The sequence below is a fragment of the Lontra canadensis genome, unplaced genomic scaffold (assembly GCF_010015895.1).
Source record: "Lontra canadensis isolate GAN:19392208 unplaced genomic scaffold, GSC_riverotter_1.0 scaffold84, whole genome shotgun sequence".
Lineage (NCBI taxonomy): Eukaryota > Metazoa > Chordata > Mammalia > Carnivora > Mustelidae > Lontra > Lontra canadensis.
In genome coordinates this window covers 141,981-161,700 of record NW_022631078.1, presented here as the reverse complement: position 1 = coordinate 161,700, position 19,720 = coordinate 141,981, and the positions used below count along the sequence as shown (strand labels likewise).

General features: G+C 57.8%; 2 protein-coding genes across 2 annotated transcripts; both read right to left on the bottom strand.

Annotated features, from left to right (window-relative positions):
• Positions 1-2,414: 2,414 nt before the first annotated feature.
• Positions 2,415-10,799, bottom strand: CPT1B (carnitine palmitoyltransferase 1B). Its single transcript, XM_032882671.1, has 19 exons — positions 10,245-10,799; positions 9,594-9,753; positions 9,061-9,200; positions 8,588-8,765; positions 8,263-8,364; positions 7,940-8,077; positions 7,765-7,842; positions 6,857-6,964; positions 6,698-6,782; positions 5,951-6,146; positions 5,449-5,634; positions 5,262-5,367; positions 5,061-5,177; positions 4,558-4,722; positions 4,345-4,479; positions 4,113-4,265; positions 3,407-3,520; positions 2,895-2,987; positions 2,415-2,752 (listed from the first exon to the last, which is right to left on the bottom strand). The coding sequence occupies exons 2-19, from the start codon at positions 9,732-9,734 to the stop codon at positions 2,669-2,671; spliced, it is 2,319 nt and encodes a 772-aa protein (XP_032738562.1). The 5' UTR covers positions 9,735-9,753; positions 10,245-10,799; the 3' UTR covers positions 2,415-2,668.
• Positions 10,800-10,873: 74 nt separating this feature from the next.
• On the bottom strand, positions 10,874-14,221 carry CHKB (choline kinase beta). The gene is made up of 11 exons (XM_032882672.1): positions 13,913-14,221; positions 13,596-13,704; positions 13,223-13,336; positions 12,883-13,016; positions 12,481-12,576; positions 12,247-12,305; positions 12,083-12,164; positions 11,847-11,955; positions 11,600-11,703; positions 11,293-11,374; positions 10,874-11,135 (listed from the first exon to the last, which is right to left on the bottom strand). The coding sequence occupies exons 1-11, from the start codon at positions 14,134-14,136 to the stop codon at positions 11,064-11,066; spliced, it is 1,185 nt and encodes a 394-aa protein (XP_032738563.1). The 5' UTR covers positions 14,137-14,221; the 3' UTR covers positions 10,874-11,063.
• Positions 14,222-19,720: the final 5,499 nt, after the last annotated feature.

Here is a 19,720-nt window from a genome sequence, read left to right as displayed (position 1 = left end):
TGGTGTGGAGCAGAGTCTTCCTCTCAGCCAAGTGAGCGAGGGTTAGACTTCTGTCGGGCTAAGCTTTGAGGGTGTCGGGATTTGTCTGTTACCGCCGCCGGCCTGACCTCGTGCCTAGTGCCCACCCGCAAACCCCAGGGCTACAAGTAGCTTATGGTTCGATGGGTTGTCGCTGAGGTTTTTACCTTGGGTTAGCGTTATGGTTTCCCTTCTTACCTTTCTTAACCAAGAAAAAATCCGATTAAAAAAACAAAAAAGAGGGGCGCCTGGGTGGCTCAGTGGGTTAAGCCTCTGCCTTCGGCTCAGGTCATGATCCCAGGGTCCTGGGATCGAGCCTCACATCGGGCTCTCTGCTCAGCGGGGAGCCTGCTTCCTCCTCTCTCTCTGCCTGCCTCTCCTCTGCCTACTTGTGATCTCTCTCTCTCTGTCCAATAAATAAAAATAAAATCTTAAAAAAAAAACAAACAAAAAAAACAAAAAACAAAAAAGAAAAACTTGGATTTCAGCATTAATGGAAAGCCAGCTTTTTGGAAGACTCTGCTCACTGCTCTCCCAAGGCTGGGTGGGCTGGTGTGCCCAGAAGCCACCAAAACCCACACACTTCCCCAGGGTAGGTGACACAGGTACTCTGTGTGGCCCAGTCTGTGAAGAGATTCTTGGGAGCCCAAGAAAGTTCTGGTGCGGAACGGAACATTCTGTGAGCTGAGATTTGTAAGCTTCTCACCGAGATTCAGAGGCGATTAGGAGCCTCTGCCCTGGGAATCCTCTCATGTGCTCTCTTCAAAGCTGCTCTCAGGAGCCTACATCTTCTTAGTTTTCAATTTATATTTTGAGGAGTTTGAGCCAATTTCACGAATACCTCCTATAGGCACATCAAACTCAACATTTAAAAATCTCATCTAATCACTCAAGCACCCAAAGTAGAAAATGTGATTATCTTCGATGACTGTCAGATTTTAAGACCTACATTGACATTCTTGTATCCTGAGTCTCCTTTTGGTAGTTTAAGTCCCGTCATTTATCCCAACGCCCGCCCCCCCCCCCCCCCCCCGCCGAGAGGTACAGACAGGTCTCATTGTTTCTGTCTTCACTGCCCCCTACGTTGTTCTAATGTCATTCTGGTTGGCCAGAATGATCCCATTAAGATTTAGGGCAGATTAGATCACCCTCTGTTCTCACCTCAGTGGCTTCTCCCATTATTCAGACAAGCCAGAGCCTGGCATATGAGGCCCTTGAGGCCCCAATCCACCTGTCCCCTCTTGCTCTCCCTCCACTACCTCCAGGCTAGCCACAGCCCCTCTGGTACTGTTCCTGCACTGCAGCCGGCACCTGCCACCTGGAAGCTCTGGCCCTGGCTGTCCACTCTGAACCCTCCCTCCCTTCCGGTCAGAGTCCGCTAGCCCCGCTCAGGAAGTCTGCCTTCCCAACCCTGTCTGAAATTGCCACCCACCCCTCCATTGCTCCCGCCCATTACTTTTCTCCTTAGCACTTATTACCATCTGCCTTACTATATAATTTACTCATTCTTCTTGCTTAATGCCTGTCTTCCCACTAGACTCTAAGCCCCAGGGGGAGGGACTGTTTTGGCCAGTTTTATTCACTACTGTATGCCAGTGCCTAACCGATTATAGCATGAATAAGTACTAAGTGAATTATTCCAAAAGGCTGCTGGTTCCCATGCTAACCTCTCCATCCCCTAATCCATGCCTGTTTGACATAATAGTGAATTCCACACGGCAGGTGCCTTGCTCAGCACCGAATCCCCAGCACAGCGCCGGGCAGGGGGTGGGTGTGCAATCAATGGTAGTTCAGAAGAGAAGGCCTGGGACTGTATGAATTCATTCCCGGGTTCTCGGCAACAAGCAGAGTGCCAGGACCCGGATCCCCTCTCGCACGCAGCAGTAGGAATTAAGTGCCTTCTTACACTTTCCAGAAAACAATTTGTGTTTACTTTTAATGTTATTTCAATGTAGAAAGTCAACCTGAGGGAAGGAGCATGTGTTGCTCCAGATTATACTGTGTGCCCTCTCACAGACATGACCACTTGGTGTGTGGACTGAGAGCCTGGGATTCTAGCCCTTCCCTATGGCCAGGAGGCAGCCATGGGCCTCCACAGGGCTGTGCCCCAGCCCAGAGGCGTGCAGAGGGCATGACCGTTCATGGAACTGGCAGCTGGGCCCAACTCTCTGGCAGACAAACAGAAGTGGCCCCAGGGAACAGGTGAAGGTTGTGAAACAAGACTTTAGTCCCAGTGGGTGTGGACGGTGGTGACCTCAGGAGAAACATGCATTGCAAAGTAGGTCACAAGCCTCTCAGTCTCCCAGCCCCATCTCCTCCCCCTGCTACCTCTCTGGCCTGAGCTTGGGCAGGGGAGGGCCTCCTAGTTCCCAAATAAAACAAAGGTACCTAAGAGCTAAGAGAGAATTACAGAGGCTTATCTTTATTAGTGTCTAGCAAGAAAAAAAAGTCAAAATTCCCTCCCTTCTCCAACCCCACTTCTACCACCTGGGCCCTCAGGGAGCAGCGTCTGTTTCGGGAGTGCCTGCTGCCAGAGTTGTCCTTGGAGGCTGGACACCTGTGCATGGCCACCCCTTATGCCTGTGAGCCGACCACAGGCCCCTTCTTCCACAGTGTGGGGATGGAAGGGCAGCTGGCATTTCTCCAGCCCTCAGCTGTCAGCCTTGCGAACTTGGAAAAGATCAGCGATGTCCAGCAGAGCTTGGCGGATGTGGTTCCCAAAGCGCTGGGCATTCTGCGGGAGCCAAGAGCTCAGACCAACCCTTCCGGTGAGGCCCTGTCCCTCTGTCCCCACAACCAAGGACTCTTCCCCAGCCAGAAAGGGCCCCAGGTAGTACCCCCCTCCTCAGGCCTGAGCAGGAGCGGGAGAGACTCACTGTCTCTGAGCTTGAGAACTTGCTGGAGATGTGGAAAAAGATGGTGTTCTCGCCTGCAATCATGTAGGAAACCCCATAGCCGTCATCTGCCACCTGAGGGCAGTGTGAGGGGTAAAGAAGTAAACCAAACCTTGCAGATCCGAAAGCTGATGTCATGCTTGCTGTCCCCACAAGATGCCCAGGAAGGGGCCCCACCCCACATGCTGCATTTCCCCTGAGGTCAGGAACATTTCCAGGCAACAGTGTGAAAACTGAGGAGCTCTGCCTACTGCAGGTCCAGACGCTACCAGGGATCCAGGATATTGTGTTTCTCTCAGGAGGTTCAAGCTCACTCACTGCCTCTCTCCAGGGAGTGTCTTTAGTTCCTGCGTTGATAGCTACCCGTTCTCTTTCTACGCAGGGCAAGCCCAGGGCTATGCTCCTGCCCCTGGTCTGACTTCAGGGCTCTGTACTCTCCACTGAGACCCCTGGGGCCCAGTCCTGCTCAGCCATCTCCTTTCAAGGGCACTTACAGGGCCAAAGCCACCACCGGCACCCAGGTGTTTGGGGTACTTGTCCGGGTCAAACATACGGATCTGGAATTGAGCAGTCTGGCTGGTGGAGAGGCGCCAGGGTTCTGAGAGCACCTGTAACAGGGAGATCACAGCAGTGAGGCACCATGCGTGGAATGCCACGCACTCAGCCCTCAACCTGCTGACTGGTGATACCTGAGCACCAGCACAGGAGCAGGAGCAGACGTCCCATCCGCCGACTGCTGCTACGCATCCCCCCTCCCACTCCCTCCCTCGTCTGTTCTCACCATAACAGCATTTGCACAAAACCCTTGAGGCCCACGTGACCTAACTGTCCCCCCAGGCCGCCTCTCCTACTGGCCTGTCCCTCCCTCGGCTCTGCTCCCTCCCCTCCTGCTGCTGCTCTTTGTCCACCCATGCCCCTGCCGCAGTGTCTGCGCCCTGGAGGTTCCCTCTGCCAGGCTCATGCTGCAGCCTCTTCGCTTTTCCCAAAGTACCGTCACCACCTGAGAGCCATCATAGTTGTATGTCCACCCTCGTGAGAACCACCTACTGGGAAACAGGACCACAGGCCTGGAAGGGGTGTGGAGCAGGAAAGCTGGCTCCAGCCCTCAAGGGCAATTTCTGGGGATCTGGGCAGAGGATAGGCCGTGCCCCCTCAGGAGAGGCCATGGGGAGGGGGGACACACCCATCAACAATGCTGACCTCAGCCAGGAAAGGGGAGCTGACCCCCAGGTACTTGGAGACCAGGTAAAGGCAGAAGAGGTGCCTATCTATCCCACACCCGGTCATGGCCAGGCGGTACATGTTCTGGTGTTTCTTTGAAGCCTTCCGGAAGAGATCTTGGAGGTCTGCTTTCTGGGGAGCAGAAGCGGAACAGTGAAGAGTAGCCCTGCCCCTCAAGGTGGGCAGGAGGTGGAGGGTTTGGGGGGCTCACCATGTGGGACCCCTCCACCATGGCCTGAACAAAGGCCGTGGACTCGCTGGTACAGGAACGCACAGTCTCGGTCCGTCCCTCCCGGAACATCCTGGTCATGGAGGCTTCATAGGTTAGGCAGAACTTGCCCCTGTCCTGAGGAGCACAGAGGCGTGAATCTGGCAGGTGAGGCTGGTGCCACCCTGCCCCTTAGCAGCCCGGCAGGGCTCCTACCCGGAAGTGGGCCAGCTGCAGGGCAATCTGCACGAAGGCGTCCGGGCTGGTACGACACTTCTTGATGAGGCCTTTGCCAAACGGCAGGAACTGGAAGCAGTACAGCTCCACGTCGTCTGCCAGTGCCTTGGCCACCTGGTAGGAGCTCTCGATGATGGCCCGGCACTGCCAAGATATGGAAGGGTCAGCTGGGGGCAGAGCTCTCCAAGCAGCGAGGCTGGGCAGGTCTCAGTGAGCCTTCAACATCTTCAGACACAGAGGGCAACCTGAGGGGCCTCCATCCCCAGAGGCCACGCTGGGCTTTGTGGGAAGAGGGAGGCACAAATGGGTGCTCTGTGAACGAGTCTCATGTCTCACGTCTTTCACTAACTGATGGTCCCAGGATCGTTGTTCTCTGCATGGCCAGTCTGGACTCTGAGAAGCTCCTGTCCCACCCCCCTGAGAGCGTCCCAGGTACTTGCCACTCTCACATGCCCATCCCTGTCCCCTCTTGGCCTGCACACCTGCTCAGGAATGTCCCACTGCAGCCGCTGGGGAGCCATAAGCATGGGGTTTGGCTTGCCCAGGCAGTGCCCGGTCTCCGTGTAGCCCAGGTGGAAGGTGTCAGTGCCCAGGACAAACTGCAGGGAGAAGGTCAGGCTGAGAAGCCACCCTCACACCCCACACCCAGCCTGCCCTGCAGGACCCCTCTGAGGGCCCATTACCTCCCAGAGGTGCCCTATGATAGGTGCGTCTGCCCACGCGTGTTCCGTGTTGAGGCCCAGCTGGCCATTCTTGAAGGCGATGATAGTGAAAGACTTGTCAAACCACCTGCAGGAAAGGAGGCCGGAGATGCAGCGCCGAGACAGGGGGAAGGAGCGGGGGACCTGCCGCGGGGCTGGGGTGCCATACCTGTTGTAGCAGTTGCCATGTAGCAGGGCCTTGCCATAGAGGCTGAGGCTGGCCTCATCTTCGGGGTCATAGTGGGGAGACTCCTCATCCAGGGCCACGAAGAAAGCAGCACGCTCGATAGCATCCAAAGCGGCCTTGTTCTTGCCAGAGCTGAAGAAGGCCTGGCGTGCCTGTGCCCACTCCGTTCTGGGGGCACAAGGGCAGGGTGAGTGTGGGGTCACTGGGCGGCGGCGAAGGACACCTCTCAGGACTCAGCAGGGCTGGGGGTCCCAGGCTGTCCTGGCAGATGTCCCTGTCCTCCACACACTCCCACCTAGTCCCCGCCCAGTCACATGTGGCTAGATGCGCCGTCTGCCGTTGCCCACCATCCTCCTCACTACAGAGGGGCCTGGCTTGGGCAGAGGGCACCCTGCCAGCACGTGCCTCCCTCAGTCATGCCCGTGGCCCCAAGTTCCAGGGTGGCACGCAAGACCGAGCTCCTCTTCTCATGAGGCCCTGGTACCTTCCCCCTGCAGTGAGGGCTGCCAGCTTTTCCTCCCCAGGCTGAGGTGGGGAGGGGTCATCCAGGATCTTCTGGAACTGCATCTCTAGGTCACAAGGCTTGAGCAGCTGGGAGCCCTCGTAGAGCCACACCTTGAAGAAGCGGCCCTTGTGGTAGACAGCCACATGCCTGCTGTCCGAGAGGTGCTGCAGCAGGTCTGGGACAGAAGCGGCAGGAAGGCTGAGGCAGGGCACACCTCCCGGTTCCCACTGCCCCCCAGCCCCCCCGCAGGCCTCCGTCTGGGCTTTCCTTTCCCAGCAGTGGAAGTGCCGGCACCAAGCCAGGCCCTGTGCTGGGCGCTCCCATCTCTCGTGCTTAATGCCCACAGTCCCATAAAGCACTTCACAGAAGAGGAAGCCGAAGCTCCAGGAAGTACACGCACTGTCCCCGTGTCAGGAAGCACGCCCTCGGCAAGCAGCCTCTCCTACTCCACTGGCTGTGAAGGGCTCCTGGGAAGCTCCGCTCCTCCCGCTTCCCCTTCTTCAGACCACCTACCCCTGCCCTGGAAGGTCCTGGGGAGCAGGGGCTCTGTTCTGGGCCCTGCTGGTCACAAATCAAGTATTTTTTCCAGTTCCCTGACCCTGAGATGCCCTGGACGCTTGGTGACAGGCGCACAGATAGAAGGGTCAGCCACGTGAGGCGCAGACCAGGGAGGGAGGGGCCTCCGTCCTGACAGCCCCACCATGGGCCCCTGGCGGTGGCCAGTACCTGACTCCTTGCCCGGGATCCGAGTAGTGTTGAACATCCTCTCCATCTGGTAGGAGCACATGGGTACGATGCCCTGCGCCATCACCTGGGAGGAAGGCCCCGCATGGCTCAGACTCAGGCCTCCTCTCCCTGCTCTGCCCTCAACCCCACACAACTCACAGGCTTGATCTCTTCCCGGTCCAGTTTACGGCGATACAGGATCATAGCATGGACGATGTTTCCCAGGCGAGCTGCCTGTATGTTTGTATTCTGGATGAGCACGAAGTCCTGCAGAGAGAGAGCAGAGCCTGCACGGGGTGTGACAGATGCGCAGCAGCACCTCTCTCTCTGTCCTGGTGTCACCTGGGTCTCCCCACCTAAGGACCTGAGGGGTCCTGATCCCTTTCCCCAGTCCATCCTGCACACGTGGTCAGGGTGCACTGCCAGAGGTGAAATGCATAACTGGTCACGCCATCTCTCTGCCCAGCTTGAATCTTTGGAGCTGCTTTCTCATAGCCTATTTTTTTGGTCATGTTTTGTTTATTTTGCATTGAGCAGAGTTTCTACCACTGAAAAACAGTTTAAAACCTCTGTCATGGGCAAGCTGTACGTAAGTGGTTGGGAGGACAGCTCTGTGGAGGAGGGGACTTCGGCACATGACTCGGAATGTGTTTTGGGCAGTGGGAGAGGAGGGGCCCGCTGTGCAGACAGGTGGCTGTGCTAAGGCCTGTGCTGGGAGCAGAAGGGCTGGTCATGTGGGTCAGGGGAAGACTGTGACCTCGTGAGCTCTAAGAGAAGCAGCTCGGGATCCACACAGTAACATAACAGGAAGGCACAACGAAGGAAGTTCCCAGTGATGGTGTCAGGACAGCTGGGAACCTGTGGGTGGGAGGCCGGTGAGAAAACCAAGGCAGGAAGGGATAGAGCCCGGGCTGGTCAGGGCAGTGAGCCTGAGGGACTCTGACAGTGATAGTTCAGGCTGTGGGTCTATTGGACTCCCCAGATCCTCAGGACCCTTGCTGCCCTGAAACTGCTTCCCGACTATTCCGGATCTCCCCCATCTTCCCTGCCCCCAGGCCCACCCGCACCATGACGTAGTAGTTGCTGTTCACCACGAGGGGCGCCCTGCTCCTCAGGTACACATACTCTTCCCACCAGTCACTCACCTGCAGGAGGAAGGGAAGAGTTAGTGCTGGGGCAGAGGGCAGGGGACAGATGCCCCTGACACAAGGGGGGTGAGGATAAGCCAAGGAGGGGACTCACATAGTTAGTTGCCCACCATGACTTGAGGACCAGGTACTTCTGCAGCCTGGGGGCAGTCTTCTCCTGGAAGTCCTTGGCCAGCGTCTCCATTCGGTAGTATTCCGCATCATGCAGCAAGGGCCGCACAGATTCCAGGTACTGTCCAGCCAAGTCATTGTCAGCGTGGGGGCCAAACGGCAATGACTACTTCTGTCCTGACTCTCTGCCAACCCAGCCCCATTTCTCTCAACCCCGCTGTTTGCAAGGGACAGTCCCTTAGTTTGGAGAAGTTCTCTGAGTCCAGCCTAGCCTGCCCAATGGGGACGTCTGATTCAGGCCCTTACCCGCTGAATTGTGGCCGGCACGCTGGGCACGGGAAGCTTGGGCAGGGATGTCTGGAAGCTGTAGAGCATGGGCCGCCGGCTGGACAGAAGGCGGACACAGATCTGGGCATATGGAGCAGAGAATGTTTCTGGTGAAAACCAGGGGAAGTAAAGGAAACAAATCACAAACCCTTGAGGAGCTGGGCCCCCGACCCTCAGAACCAGGAGAAACCTATGCACCAGGCACCAGTGCCCTGCCTGCCTCTCCCCTCCAGCTTAGAACCCCAAATGAGGCCCCCAGAGTCTCAAACCAGTTGCCTGAACCCGTCCACTGGCTTCTGCTCACAGCCCAGACTTTGGTGCAGTGGCTGGTCTGGCCATGCATCTCGAACATCCAGCCATGGTAGGAAAGCAGCAGTTTCAGGGTTTGGCGGAAGAAGAAGATGCCTGTCATCCAGACACCCGTTGAGAAGACGACCATGCTGAGAAGTGCCCGGGTCTGTGGGGTCTGGTAGGGGCCACATCTGTCAGAGAAGGGACAGGGCTGCAAGGAATCCACTTGAGGTCAGCCTTAGGGAAATTCTGACTTCAGTTTTGATAGTTGTGAACCAGCTTGGAGAAGGCATGGATGACCATTCTCCGGCACACTCCTGTCTGAATGCATTACATACCAACTTCCAAAATGTTGGACTCAAATGATGGTGGCCCCCAGGAAGGGCTGCCCCTAGGACCTCCAGTGGCTATTATCCTGAATGTGCCCAGCTCAAGAACCCTGGCCTTGGAGGCTGCCCAGCCCTCTCTTGTCACCCTTCTTCTTACCCCTCAGGGAGGCACCTCTGGATATAGCAGACCAGCCCCATGGAGATGTCCACCTTGCAGTAGGAGGAACCCACTGTTGCCATGACGACAACCAGCCAGCTGGTGGGGCTGCCAGGGTACACACCCCTAAGGATGCCATTCTGTGGGGCAGAAACAGGCACACTTACAGCAGAAATGACGGTGGGCACCTGCGAGGTCTTGGTCTTTGCCTGGGAGGCCACCTCCCTCCCTCACCTGCTGTGCTCCTGTTCCTCCTTCATGTCTGGCCTTCCCCTCCTCCACACTCCCGTACCTGCAGCACCCAATTACTCACTGGGTCCCACTGCTACTCCTTGCACGCCCATCTCCCCTCCACACCTTGAGCACCCCTCTGGTTTCTGCACTGCTAGAGCCTGCCACCCAGCCAAACTGCCAGCCAAGGTGGGGGTGGAAGGTCTTGACAATGGGGCAGCAGCTGACACCTGGCCTCTGCCTTCGCGAAAACTCTATCCTGCAGCTGCTGGGAGGAAGAAGCCAGAACCACCCGCTCCCACCTTGATGCGAATCAGGCGTTTCTTCCAGGAGTTGATCCCGGACAGGTAGATGTGTTTTAGGGCCTCCCGACTGAGCCGGAAGTCGACCCCATCTGGGGTCACCGTGAACTGGAAGGCCACGGCCTGGTGCGCTTCCGCCATCCCGGAGGTTGGCCTTCACCTGGGAGGGGGCAGGGCAGGAGGGTGCGCGGGCGGACTTCGGCTGGCTCCGCCTCCGGCCGCCCTCTGCCTCGAGGGCCCCCGAGCCCCGGCCGCGCCCCCACCCCCGCCCCCGGCCGCGCTACACCAGCGGCCGCCCCAGGCCGGCCGCCCGCTTCGGCCCCGGCCCCGGCCCCGGCCCCGGCCCCGGCCCCGGCCCCGGCTCCGCAGCGCGACCAACGGCCGCGAAATCCTCGCGCCCGCGTTCCGGGCGTGCTCCTCCACGGTGGGGCAGCGGTCGGGAAGAGGGCCGAGCCGGGAAATCTTCAGAAGCCCCGCGGACAGTGAAGGGCTGCCTTCGGGTTGGGGCGAGACGCGCCCCTGAAAGCAGAGTTGATCTGGAGCGAGGCAAACAACCCAACTGCAAGGGACCCCGCGCCGTCCTCGCCCCCTGCTGTGGTCTAGGCTTCTGAGCCCCACGGGTGGCCCCGTGTTGCCCCCCAGTCCACTCACAGTTTGGGTTCGCTCCTGTCCGCGTGTGGGGCCAGTCGCTCTGGCCCGTGTCCCCATGTCCTTCAGGCCTGGCCATCCCTGCCCCGCCCTCACCGGGAACCTGACACCCACTCCCAAATTTGGGTTGAGAAAACAGATGTGGGGCGGCAACCAGAATCCCTCCTCTCTGTGGTGGGAATCAGAGTGGGGGTGGGCCGGGTTTCTGCAAGCTGACATTGCTCAGAGGTCTGGGAACCTGGGGGCCCCAAAGGATCTCACGTGAGGATGGCAGCATTGGAGCTAAAAATAGCTGAATGTAGGGAAAAGGTCATCAGAGTGTCAGCTGTACTGCCTGTCCCCTGATCTCCAGTGCTCAGGGTTGGGCAGCCCCACCCCAGTGCCCTCTTTGTACCCTCATTACCTCCTAGCCCGCCACCCAAATCGTTCTAGTGTGTGTCACTTCTAAGCTGGGGCCAGGGAGGGGGAGGGTAGGGGGCTCCAACTGGCACAGTGGACCCTTAACGACTCTCAAGCCCAGAGCACCCAACAGCCATCCTCTTCAGAGAAAACAAGGCTCACAGCCGCGATCACTCCTGTCACTCTGTGCATTCCCTGGCTGGTACTTTCTGCAGCAGAGCTAGGACTGGGTGTGAAGGAAGAAGCTTGTTTATTGTCTCAAGGTACACAGCCAGGGGCTCTCTCCCACCATCTGCCTGCTATGGAGAGAGGTCGGCATCCTCAGGCCCAGGCTCGCTCCAGGGCTCAGCCCAGTCCCCAGAGCCTCCCTCCAAGGTCCCGCCCTGGAGGCTCCTGGAGCAATCTGAGTTGGGGACTGGAGAGTCAGGATGAGGGGAAGACGCTCAGCTGTCCTTTCTGCTGGAAGTAGAACTGGAAGCGAGACTGGGCATATTCCTAGGGAAGGAAACCCCCCAGAAGACCTGTGAGAAGGCTTGAGGCTAGCATCTGCCTCCCCCACCCCACCCCAAGTCTGCCCACAGATTTCCTGGGGAACATGAGGCCCCTGTTGTTCCCCCTCCTCCCACCTAACTCACCCATCTGGGTTACTTACCAAGTAACCGAATTCTATGGTGGACATAGATGCCTGGAGGATAGACCAGAGACCCCAAAAGAAATGGGATGCCAGAGCATATCTAAGGAGGGCAGGACAAATAGGAGTTCAGAGCACACTTGGCATTACCTGGATCTCATCCCTCAGGCTGGTCAAGCCCCAAACCTCAAACTTCTCCCCCACTGCCTTAACTCCAACACTGTCCTGACTTCCACTCCGCCCCCACCTGCAGTCCCAGAAGCTGGCCTGCCAGCCTCCTCCTCAGCCCCTCTTCCCTTGCATGCCGCTCTGCCCCGTCTCTCCTCACCGATTAGCCTCCACCAGCAAATCTTCTTCTAGTTTCCTCTGCTCCTCTTGGGAGATGGTCTCACCTTTCTTGACCTCTGCCAGGTAATGGCGAATAAAATGGAGCTGAGGTTGACAGACAAGAGTCAGACAATGGGGAGACTGCGGAACACCTCCCAGGGAACACCCTTTCTTACCATTCTTTCCAGACCTCACCTTCCTCCTCCCTCGCAGGCCAGGCCCCGCTCCCCAGCCTCCGGTCCACATACCTGCTGCCCCCGGGTGGGGTAGTCTGCAGGCTGCGCTTTGTAGAAAGGCCACTCCTCGTGAGTATAATCGTAAATCCACTCACAAAAATGGTTCCCGATGTCAAAGCCCCTGGGGGAAGAAGGTGGACACTCAGTCCCCAAATACCCTGGGCAGCTGGGATGCAGAGAGGAAGGCCTAGTCTGTTTTCCAGGCGGTTGTGGGAACAGACCCATGGAGGCCATCCTCTTATCCTCACCTGTAGTTGTAACTACTGTACTCAAAGTCGACTAGCATGAGTCTGTCAGTGTTTCCTGGCTCTGAAAGCAGCAAGATGTTCCCTGGGAAAACGGGGTGGAGTTCCGGTTACTCCAGGGCCCTCTGGCCCCCCTCACCTTAGGAGATGCCGGTGCTTTCTCCTACCTTCCTGGACGTCATTGTGACAGAAAACCACGGGTGATGGGGTAGAGTATAACAATTTCCTGTAGGAGAACAGGGGGCATGGGTCCTGAGCAGGAGTGACCAGAGGAGGGTCGGTCACCCCGTGGGCCAGGCCCTGAGCCTGCCCTCAGTAAATCCTGGGAAGGTACCCCAGTAGGTGCCTGGCACTGGTTCCTGTGCTGTGCTCTTCTGTTCTCCTGCCCTGCCATCCCTCACCTGAGGTTGCCCATCTCATCCTTCAGACTGTATGTCTCCAGCAGGTTCATCTGGGGGAGGCCAGTCGGGGGCAGGTCCTGGATCTGCTTTAGGTACCTGAAGTCCAAAGAATAAGACATGCTCCCTCTGTTATCCCTTCCTACCTCCTCTCCTATTTCCCCAGGCCGGGCTGTCCTACCCGTTTTCCTAACCCTGGAGAGCTTCTCTGGAACACTGTCCCGACAGACTTGTCTGCCTTACTCAGATGCCTGTTCTGTGTGAGAGTCCCATGCTAGACACTGGGACACCTGATCCACTCAGCTGGACAGTCTCGGACACATTCAGCTGCAGCCCAGTGTAGTAACTGGCAGGATCAGGGTTCAGAACAGGTGTGCAAGAGCCCTGAGGCGGCTCCGGACTCACCGTTCCATGGTCCCAAACAGCCAGTGGGGCTCCTTAGTGAACGGCATCTCCATGCCATGGAACCGGGCCATCTTCGTGGCGATTTCTGCTGACAGCACTGGCTCTCGAAGCTCACAGGTTTTCAGTGGCCGGCTCTGCACCCAGGAACCTATCAGGGTGGTGAGGGGGCTGGGGCAGGAGGGGAAGGGGTGGGGAACGGAGGTGGGGGGGATGTCAGGGTCTTGGGGAAAATGCCCTACCTGGGGTAAGGGACATGAGGGCCGACACTGGAAAGGGGGATAGGGTCTGGGGGCAGGAGGTGCCTCGGGGAGGTCAGGGCCGGGCTGGGCTGGGCTCCTACTGGGATGTACTGTTCCAGCCGGCCCTCTGGAAAGACTCCATAGAGCTGGGGCCCGAGCGACCGCTCTGCCAGGATGGCGAACATCACACTTTCGAGGACCAAGGAATCCACGCCCTGAAGGAAGGTGGACAACCACGGGGGCAGAGTCACGAGGGGCAGGAGGCCAACACAGGAGCGTCTGCTGTGACCTCCCAGCACCGCCGCCGCTTGCTCTACTGCCTGGAGACGCCTGCGCCAGGCTCCAGCGGAATTTACAAGCTCCTGAGCCCCTGGGCCTCCGCGCCCTCGGCGGCGCGATGGGGCGACGGCCACCCGCCACGCGGGAGGGCAGGCCCCGAAGCCAGGGCCACAGCGGCCCTCGCTCCGTCCTCACCTGCAAGATGGCCCCGTACAGCCGCAGCAGCACCTCCCGGGGCTCCCTGCCCACGCTGGGCAGCTGGTCCGGCAGCGAGCAGCGGAAGAGCAGGTTACTGAGGCCTCCGCTGCAGACCCACAGCAGCGTGCGCTCAGCCCGCGGCCGGCGGCACCTGCCCCCGCGCGCCCCGGATCGCCCCCTGCGTCCGCCCCGGGGCGAGCCGGCCCGGCCCCCCGCCCCGCACGCGCCGGAGCCGCAGCAACGCGGGGTCCCCGGGGCCGAGCTCGACCCCTGACCCGGCGCTGGCTCCGGAGAGCTGACCCCTGACCTCCCACCTCACAGGGTCAACCCTCAGCTCCTCCGGCCGCACTCGGCGCCAGGCCCCGCCCAAGTACTCCCGACAGCACTGGTAGGCTCGGCGCTCGGCGTCACGCGACAGCGACGAGCCGCGCCGCCGGTTCGGGGCCGCGTCCGGGCACTGAGACTGCGGCAAGCTGTCCTTGGCCAGCCGGTCGCCAACAGCCCCGCCTCCGGCCACAGCTGTCCCCTCGGCAGCCATGGCGCCGGCTGGGCGAAGCCCCAACGTCCAGCCGCGCTCAGGCCCCTTCGGGCGAACTCGGCTCCTTCCGGCTGCGCTCGGGTCTGCTTCCGGCCAGCCTGCCCTGCTCTCGTCATACTCGGGTCTCTCCGGCTCTTTTCGGCCTTTTGCGGCGCCGCTCGCCTCTCTCCGTCATCCGGGTCGGGTGCCCTTTCCGAAGGCCAAGTTCTGCGCGTCTCCGCCGTGCCCGCCCCTACTCTGAGCGAACACCAATGAGCTGTCTCTCTGGGCGGGGCCACTCCAAAGACAGGCAGCTGGGAGGGGCCCACGGGGGCCAACCAGAAGCGTCGAGAGCAGGCGGGGGCGCACGGCCCTGGGGCGTGTCTCGAGGGCCGGTCACGTGGACGGGTTGGCGCGCCCGCCCTCGGTCCGGGAGCTGTCCTGCGGCCGGGGGTGAGGCGGGCCGGGGTGCTCGAGGGCGGGTGTCCTCGGGCGGGTGCCAGGGAGGGCAGAAGGGCCGTCGCGGCGCTCGGGGAGCTCACTGCGCAGCGCAGGCGGCGGCCCCTCGCTGGACAGACGCACGCAAACCCCGCCCAGTCCCGGGGGCGGTCGGGCGCGGAAAGAGCCTCTGAGTGCGGGGGTCCCACCCGGAGGAGGCGGCGATGTGCGACTCGCCGCCCGGGAGCAGAGACTGCGGGGCGTGGCGTAGGCGCCCCGTACACGTTTGCTGAGGAGTGAGTGGGAGCGTGGGACCCGGGGGACAGTTCCGAGGACTCCAGGTGCCCTGAGGCCGTAGTCGCCGCCGAAGCTCCCTCGTTAGGGGAGGAAGCCCTCGCGCCCTGCTCGCGGCTGACGGCTCCGCGCCCCGCGCCGCTCCCCTTCGTGCCCCCGGGTCTAGCCCGGCGGCGAAACCCAGGAGAAGGCTCGGCTTGGAGCAGACGCGCGGGGCTGCGGACGCCTCCTCGGCGCCCCTCGGCACCCATCAGACCCACCCCAGCCCGACGGAGCCCCAGCCGCGGCGCACGCCCGCGTTTCTGCTTCCGCTGGAGGCCGGAGGGGCCGCCCGGGAGCTGGAGCCGCAGGGAGCTGTGGCCCTGCTTGTTGCCCCGCGGCGATCGTGGGGTGAGATCGAGGGGCAGCGGACTGGGGTGGGGTTTGATGCGAACAAGCGGGAAGAAGTGAAGAGTTTGCGGTCAGAAGGCACAAGTCAGTCGCTGCAGTGGGAAATCACCATCCCTCACTCTTAAAATCTGAGCCTGTTCTGAGACCCGGAGCCCACGGTTTGAAAGGGAGGCTCGGCCCTTCAAGGGTCCTCCAGGCCTTCCCCCGAGGGACCTAGAGCTGCTTAACGAATAATTTACTTTGGCAAAGGGACGATGCAGACCTCTCACAGGCTCTTGGAAACAGGATCTGAGATACTTGTGCCAAGGCACCTGAAACATCAGGAGCCCTGGTTAGAGGAGGGTCTGCGAGCCAGCTGATAAATGGGGTCCTGGCCCAAGTCCTGTGGTTCTGTTTTTGGTCCCAGTGCATACTTGGGATGATGGTACCTAGCAGTGAGCAGATCCTGACCCCTGATCTGTGGAATAAGACTCATGGCAGAAAGAGCACAGTGGGAGCCCCTGAAATCCCCCTCCCCCTCCCTGCGAGGGGAGTAAGTCAGAAGCAACGGTGCATTCCCGGTGGGACTGCAGAGAGTGCGTCGCTCTCAAAGACAGGTGCTGCTCCCCATGGCATCTTCAGTTCACCTGAATGGCTCCTGCAAAATCTAGATGGGCTCAGTAAAGGGTGGTGAACCACCACCAATGTAGCCAAGTGGCGTCCCCAGTCACAGTAGCTGTGTCAGTTGAGCTGTTTTTGCTGGAACCTATCAATGTGCCTCTGGCACTAGATAACGCAGTTACTGATTTGGGAACATTGTTTCCAACTTCCAGTAGCAGAGAGTAAATTCCCAAAAGCAGTTCACATTAAAAAAAATTTTTTTTTTTGGAGATTTTCCTTATTTGACAGAGAGAGAGGTCATAAGTACCAGAGTGACAGGCAGAGGGAGAGGGGAAACAGGCTTCCCACCAAGCAAGGAGCCCAATGTGGGACTCGATCCCAGGACCCAGGGATCATGACCTGAGCAGAAGGCAGACGCTTAACTGACTGAGCCCCCCAGGTGCCCCAACAGTTCACATTTTTATGGGAAGAACAGCCAAACATATTATCTCCCTTCAAGGTGGTTTTAACTTTCCTGCTCTCTTCCACAATTAATCCACCCCAGACTTTCAGGTAACACTGATAACATCATGCTGATTGGACATGGTGAAGAAGGAAGTGACAAGGGCTCTGTCCTTGATGAGACAAATCAGATCTGAGGATGGGAGAGAGCCCCTCCGTAGTCGTGGAGCCTGTCATCAGTGAAGTTCTCGGGGTGCGCTGTAGGGCAAGACAGGGCATTGCTTCCAAGATGATGGTAAGTTGTTGCATCTTGCATCTGGATCACGAAGAAGGAGGCATAGCCCTTGATGCACCTCTGGATGTTGTAGTCAGCATCCTTGGGAACACTGTTCTGACCCATTTGTTGAATGACTTGGGAGACTGCCAGTTTTGAGTGGAGCCCAGAACAAAGGAGGCCTCTGTAGACCCAGATTGGAGGATGGTTTCCCCTGCCATTCAGCAGAATGAGTGGGGTAAGGTTGGACTTACTTGTGGTAAGTAGGGATTCTATAGGACACCTTTGACATGCTTCCGTGGATTTGCAGTGCACACTCTATGGGTTTTGAAGCAAAACCATGCAGCTTCTGGCACACTGCTGGGTCCCAGTAGAGGCTTAGTGCCTACTTGTGGGGCACCACACGACCACATGACCACATCAGCCTGTCCCAAGCTAGATGCTGACAGACCTGTGACGTCAGTAGGTTAGGCAGGCTCCGTAGCAACTCGCTGCACAGTGAAGAAGAATTGGATGCAAGCTTGTCCAGAGAGAGCTTCCTGCCATTTACAGAAAGAGGTGGCTGTGGCCCTCATGTTTCCTCCCTTGTTCCACTGATGCCTCTCTCTCAGGAGACAGGAAGAAAAATTCAGATCTGGTTCACAGGTGGTCGACTTGATGTGTTGCTGTGAGCTTAAAATGGTTCAGTGCTGAACTACAGTCCTGTTCAGGGTGGTTCTAAAGGAAAGTAATGAGGGGAAACCCTCCAGAGGGCAGAGCTCTGAGCAGTACTCTTGGGTTTCTACTTTGCAGGGAAAGAGTGGAGTGGACAGAGTAATGGTCTAGGGAAAGAGTGCACATGAATTTCTGTGTGGTGACAGATGTCTTGGGGGCTGGCCCAGGACCTGGAAAGAGCTAGAGGGGAATACTGGAGACAAGGCAGTGTGAAAAAGAAGATGAGCCTGTAGAAGACCTCACAAATGTATGCATCTTTGTGCCTCATGTCAATACCCTCTGCAGAGGGATCACTGAATGGCAAAGTGGATGGCCAGAAGTCAGCCAGCTTCTGTCCTTGGCTACCCTTGTGCTTGTGAGGCAGGCCCATGAAGGGAATTGCCATGGTGGCAGGAGTGCTGGTTATGTCCACTAACATGGGCTCTCTCTAATCAAACCTGTCTAAGTGTTACTGTGGCTGAATTTCTGACCTCTTAGAGCCAAGATCAGAGCTGAGGTCTGATACGGCTCCATCCCTAGATGACTCAGTGACAAGTCAGTCCCGGCAGATCCTTCCCACCTGGGAGAGGGCACCCTTACTGGAATCGACACCTGCTCTGGATATGGGTTTGCTTTCTCAGATCCACATATGCACCACGCATCAGAGTAATATCACTATCCAGAGCCTTAGAGAACCCTGATTTACCAACATGGTATCACGTATGACCTTACTTTGGATCAAGGAACTCATTCTACAGTGCAAGAAATGCAGCAATGTATGAATTGCCATGGAAGCCACTGTTTCTCTAATATCCTGAATTATCCATAAGCAACCCATCTAATACAAAGATGGAGTGACCTCTTAGAGACTTAGCAAGTGTCCCAGCTGTGGGACAGTAGCCTGAAGAGTTGGGCTATAAACACCAAGTGAAAGCTCAGTATATTGTGCTGTGCCCCAGTAGATACAGTATGTGGCTCCAGGAACAACAACGCCCTAAGAACCCAGGGCTTGGGATATCTCTCACCATTACTCTCAGCGGCCCACTCACAGAATTTGCACATTCTCTCTCTGTAACATTAAACTCTGCTGGATCTGGCCCCTGGTTCCCAGGAAGGGAACACTTCCATGATGGGACACGGTCCGAAAGTGCCATTAGGTCACTCTGAGTCCTCGTGCTGGCAACCGGCAGACAAAGCAGGAGGGGACAATTGAGGACGACCGTGAGGAGATTCAGGCTTGCTGCTTCTTAGGGGCCATCAAGAGTTTGATGATTTTGTGATGAGTTTGTGAGGATTTACCTGGGTCTGTCTGGTTGCTTCCATGCCACGTGTTAACCGTGGAAGGGCATGTTCACAGCCTCAGCCTGTCAAGGGCAAGGCAACCAAGGGCTTGGAAACCCCAAGGAACGAAAGTGTGGGTAACCCATGAGATGCCGGCTGAGGACAAGGGAAGCCCAGACTCGGCGGAGGAGGGGGATGATGAGTATCAGAGCCTCGGGAGCTGTGGCACTGGTGTGGCCCATTTTCATTGTATTAAGGCTTGTGTAGAGGTTGTGACCAGCCTTTGCCCCAAAGACTCGTGACAGACTGGATTTAACATGGTGCCTGAGTAGGTCTGAGGGCCATGAGAGCGGGTCCTGATCGATGCCCTCAGTGCCCATTGACTTGCAGGGGGTTTGCACAGCTCAGCCCTGGTACCTGCCGTGGGTCTGCCCTGTGTGTCCCAGCCCTTCGGACAGCACAGGCATCCACTCGGCCTATTTACCAGCACAGCCCAGGTCCCTGGAGGCAACCTCAGGGGCTGGGAACAGGAGGCAGTGGGTGAATAACTCACAGTCCTCGGAGGCGTTCTGTACGCTTTTCAGGAGGCCCTGGTAAAGTCCGAGTGGTTACCCAGAACTGTGACCTCAGGAAGACTATATTTTGATTTCTCCTCTCTCTTCTCCTTCACCCCTCCCTCGTGTCTGTTTCATGGGCTCACTTCCTGAACAGACCACCTGTACCCCAGTCTTTGTCCTAGGCTCTGCTTTCCAAAGAACCCAAACAAAGACACATGGCAAAAGAACAAAGATTTTTGCCAGTTTCTATCCCCCAAAAGATACTGGAGAATGTGTGTGGGGATGGATTACTGGATACAAAGCCAAGAACTAATTGTAGGTGAGTTCAAATTGGTCGACATGGGCGTACTTACTCCAAAGAGATTCTGGATTTGGTGTTTTGGCTAAAGCCCTGGGGTTAGCTCTGACTGTGCTTAGTCGGCTGAATGTAGTCCGAACTCCGGCAGCCCGCACAGTGAGGAGGTGAGAATGGGCTGGAGTGGATTTGTTGGGTATAGCGGCCGCCAATTTCCTCTCTTTGTTTCCTTTCATTGGTCCATTATGTTGATTTAAAAAATATGTCATCTGGTTGTGTTATGAATTTCTTTTCGAGATGGTGAAGGGGTAAAAAATATTTGACACGTGTTGGGTCTGTTAG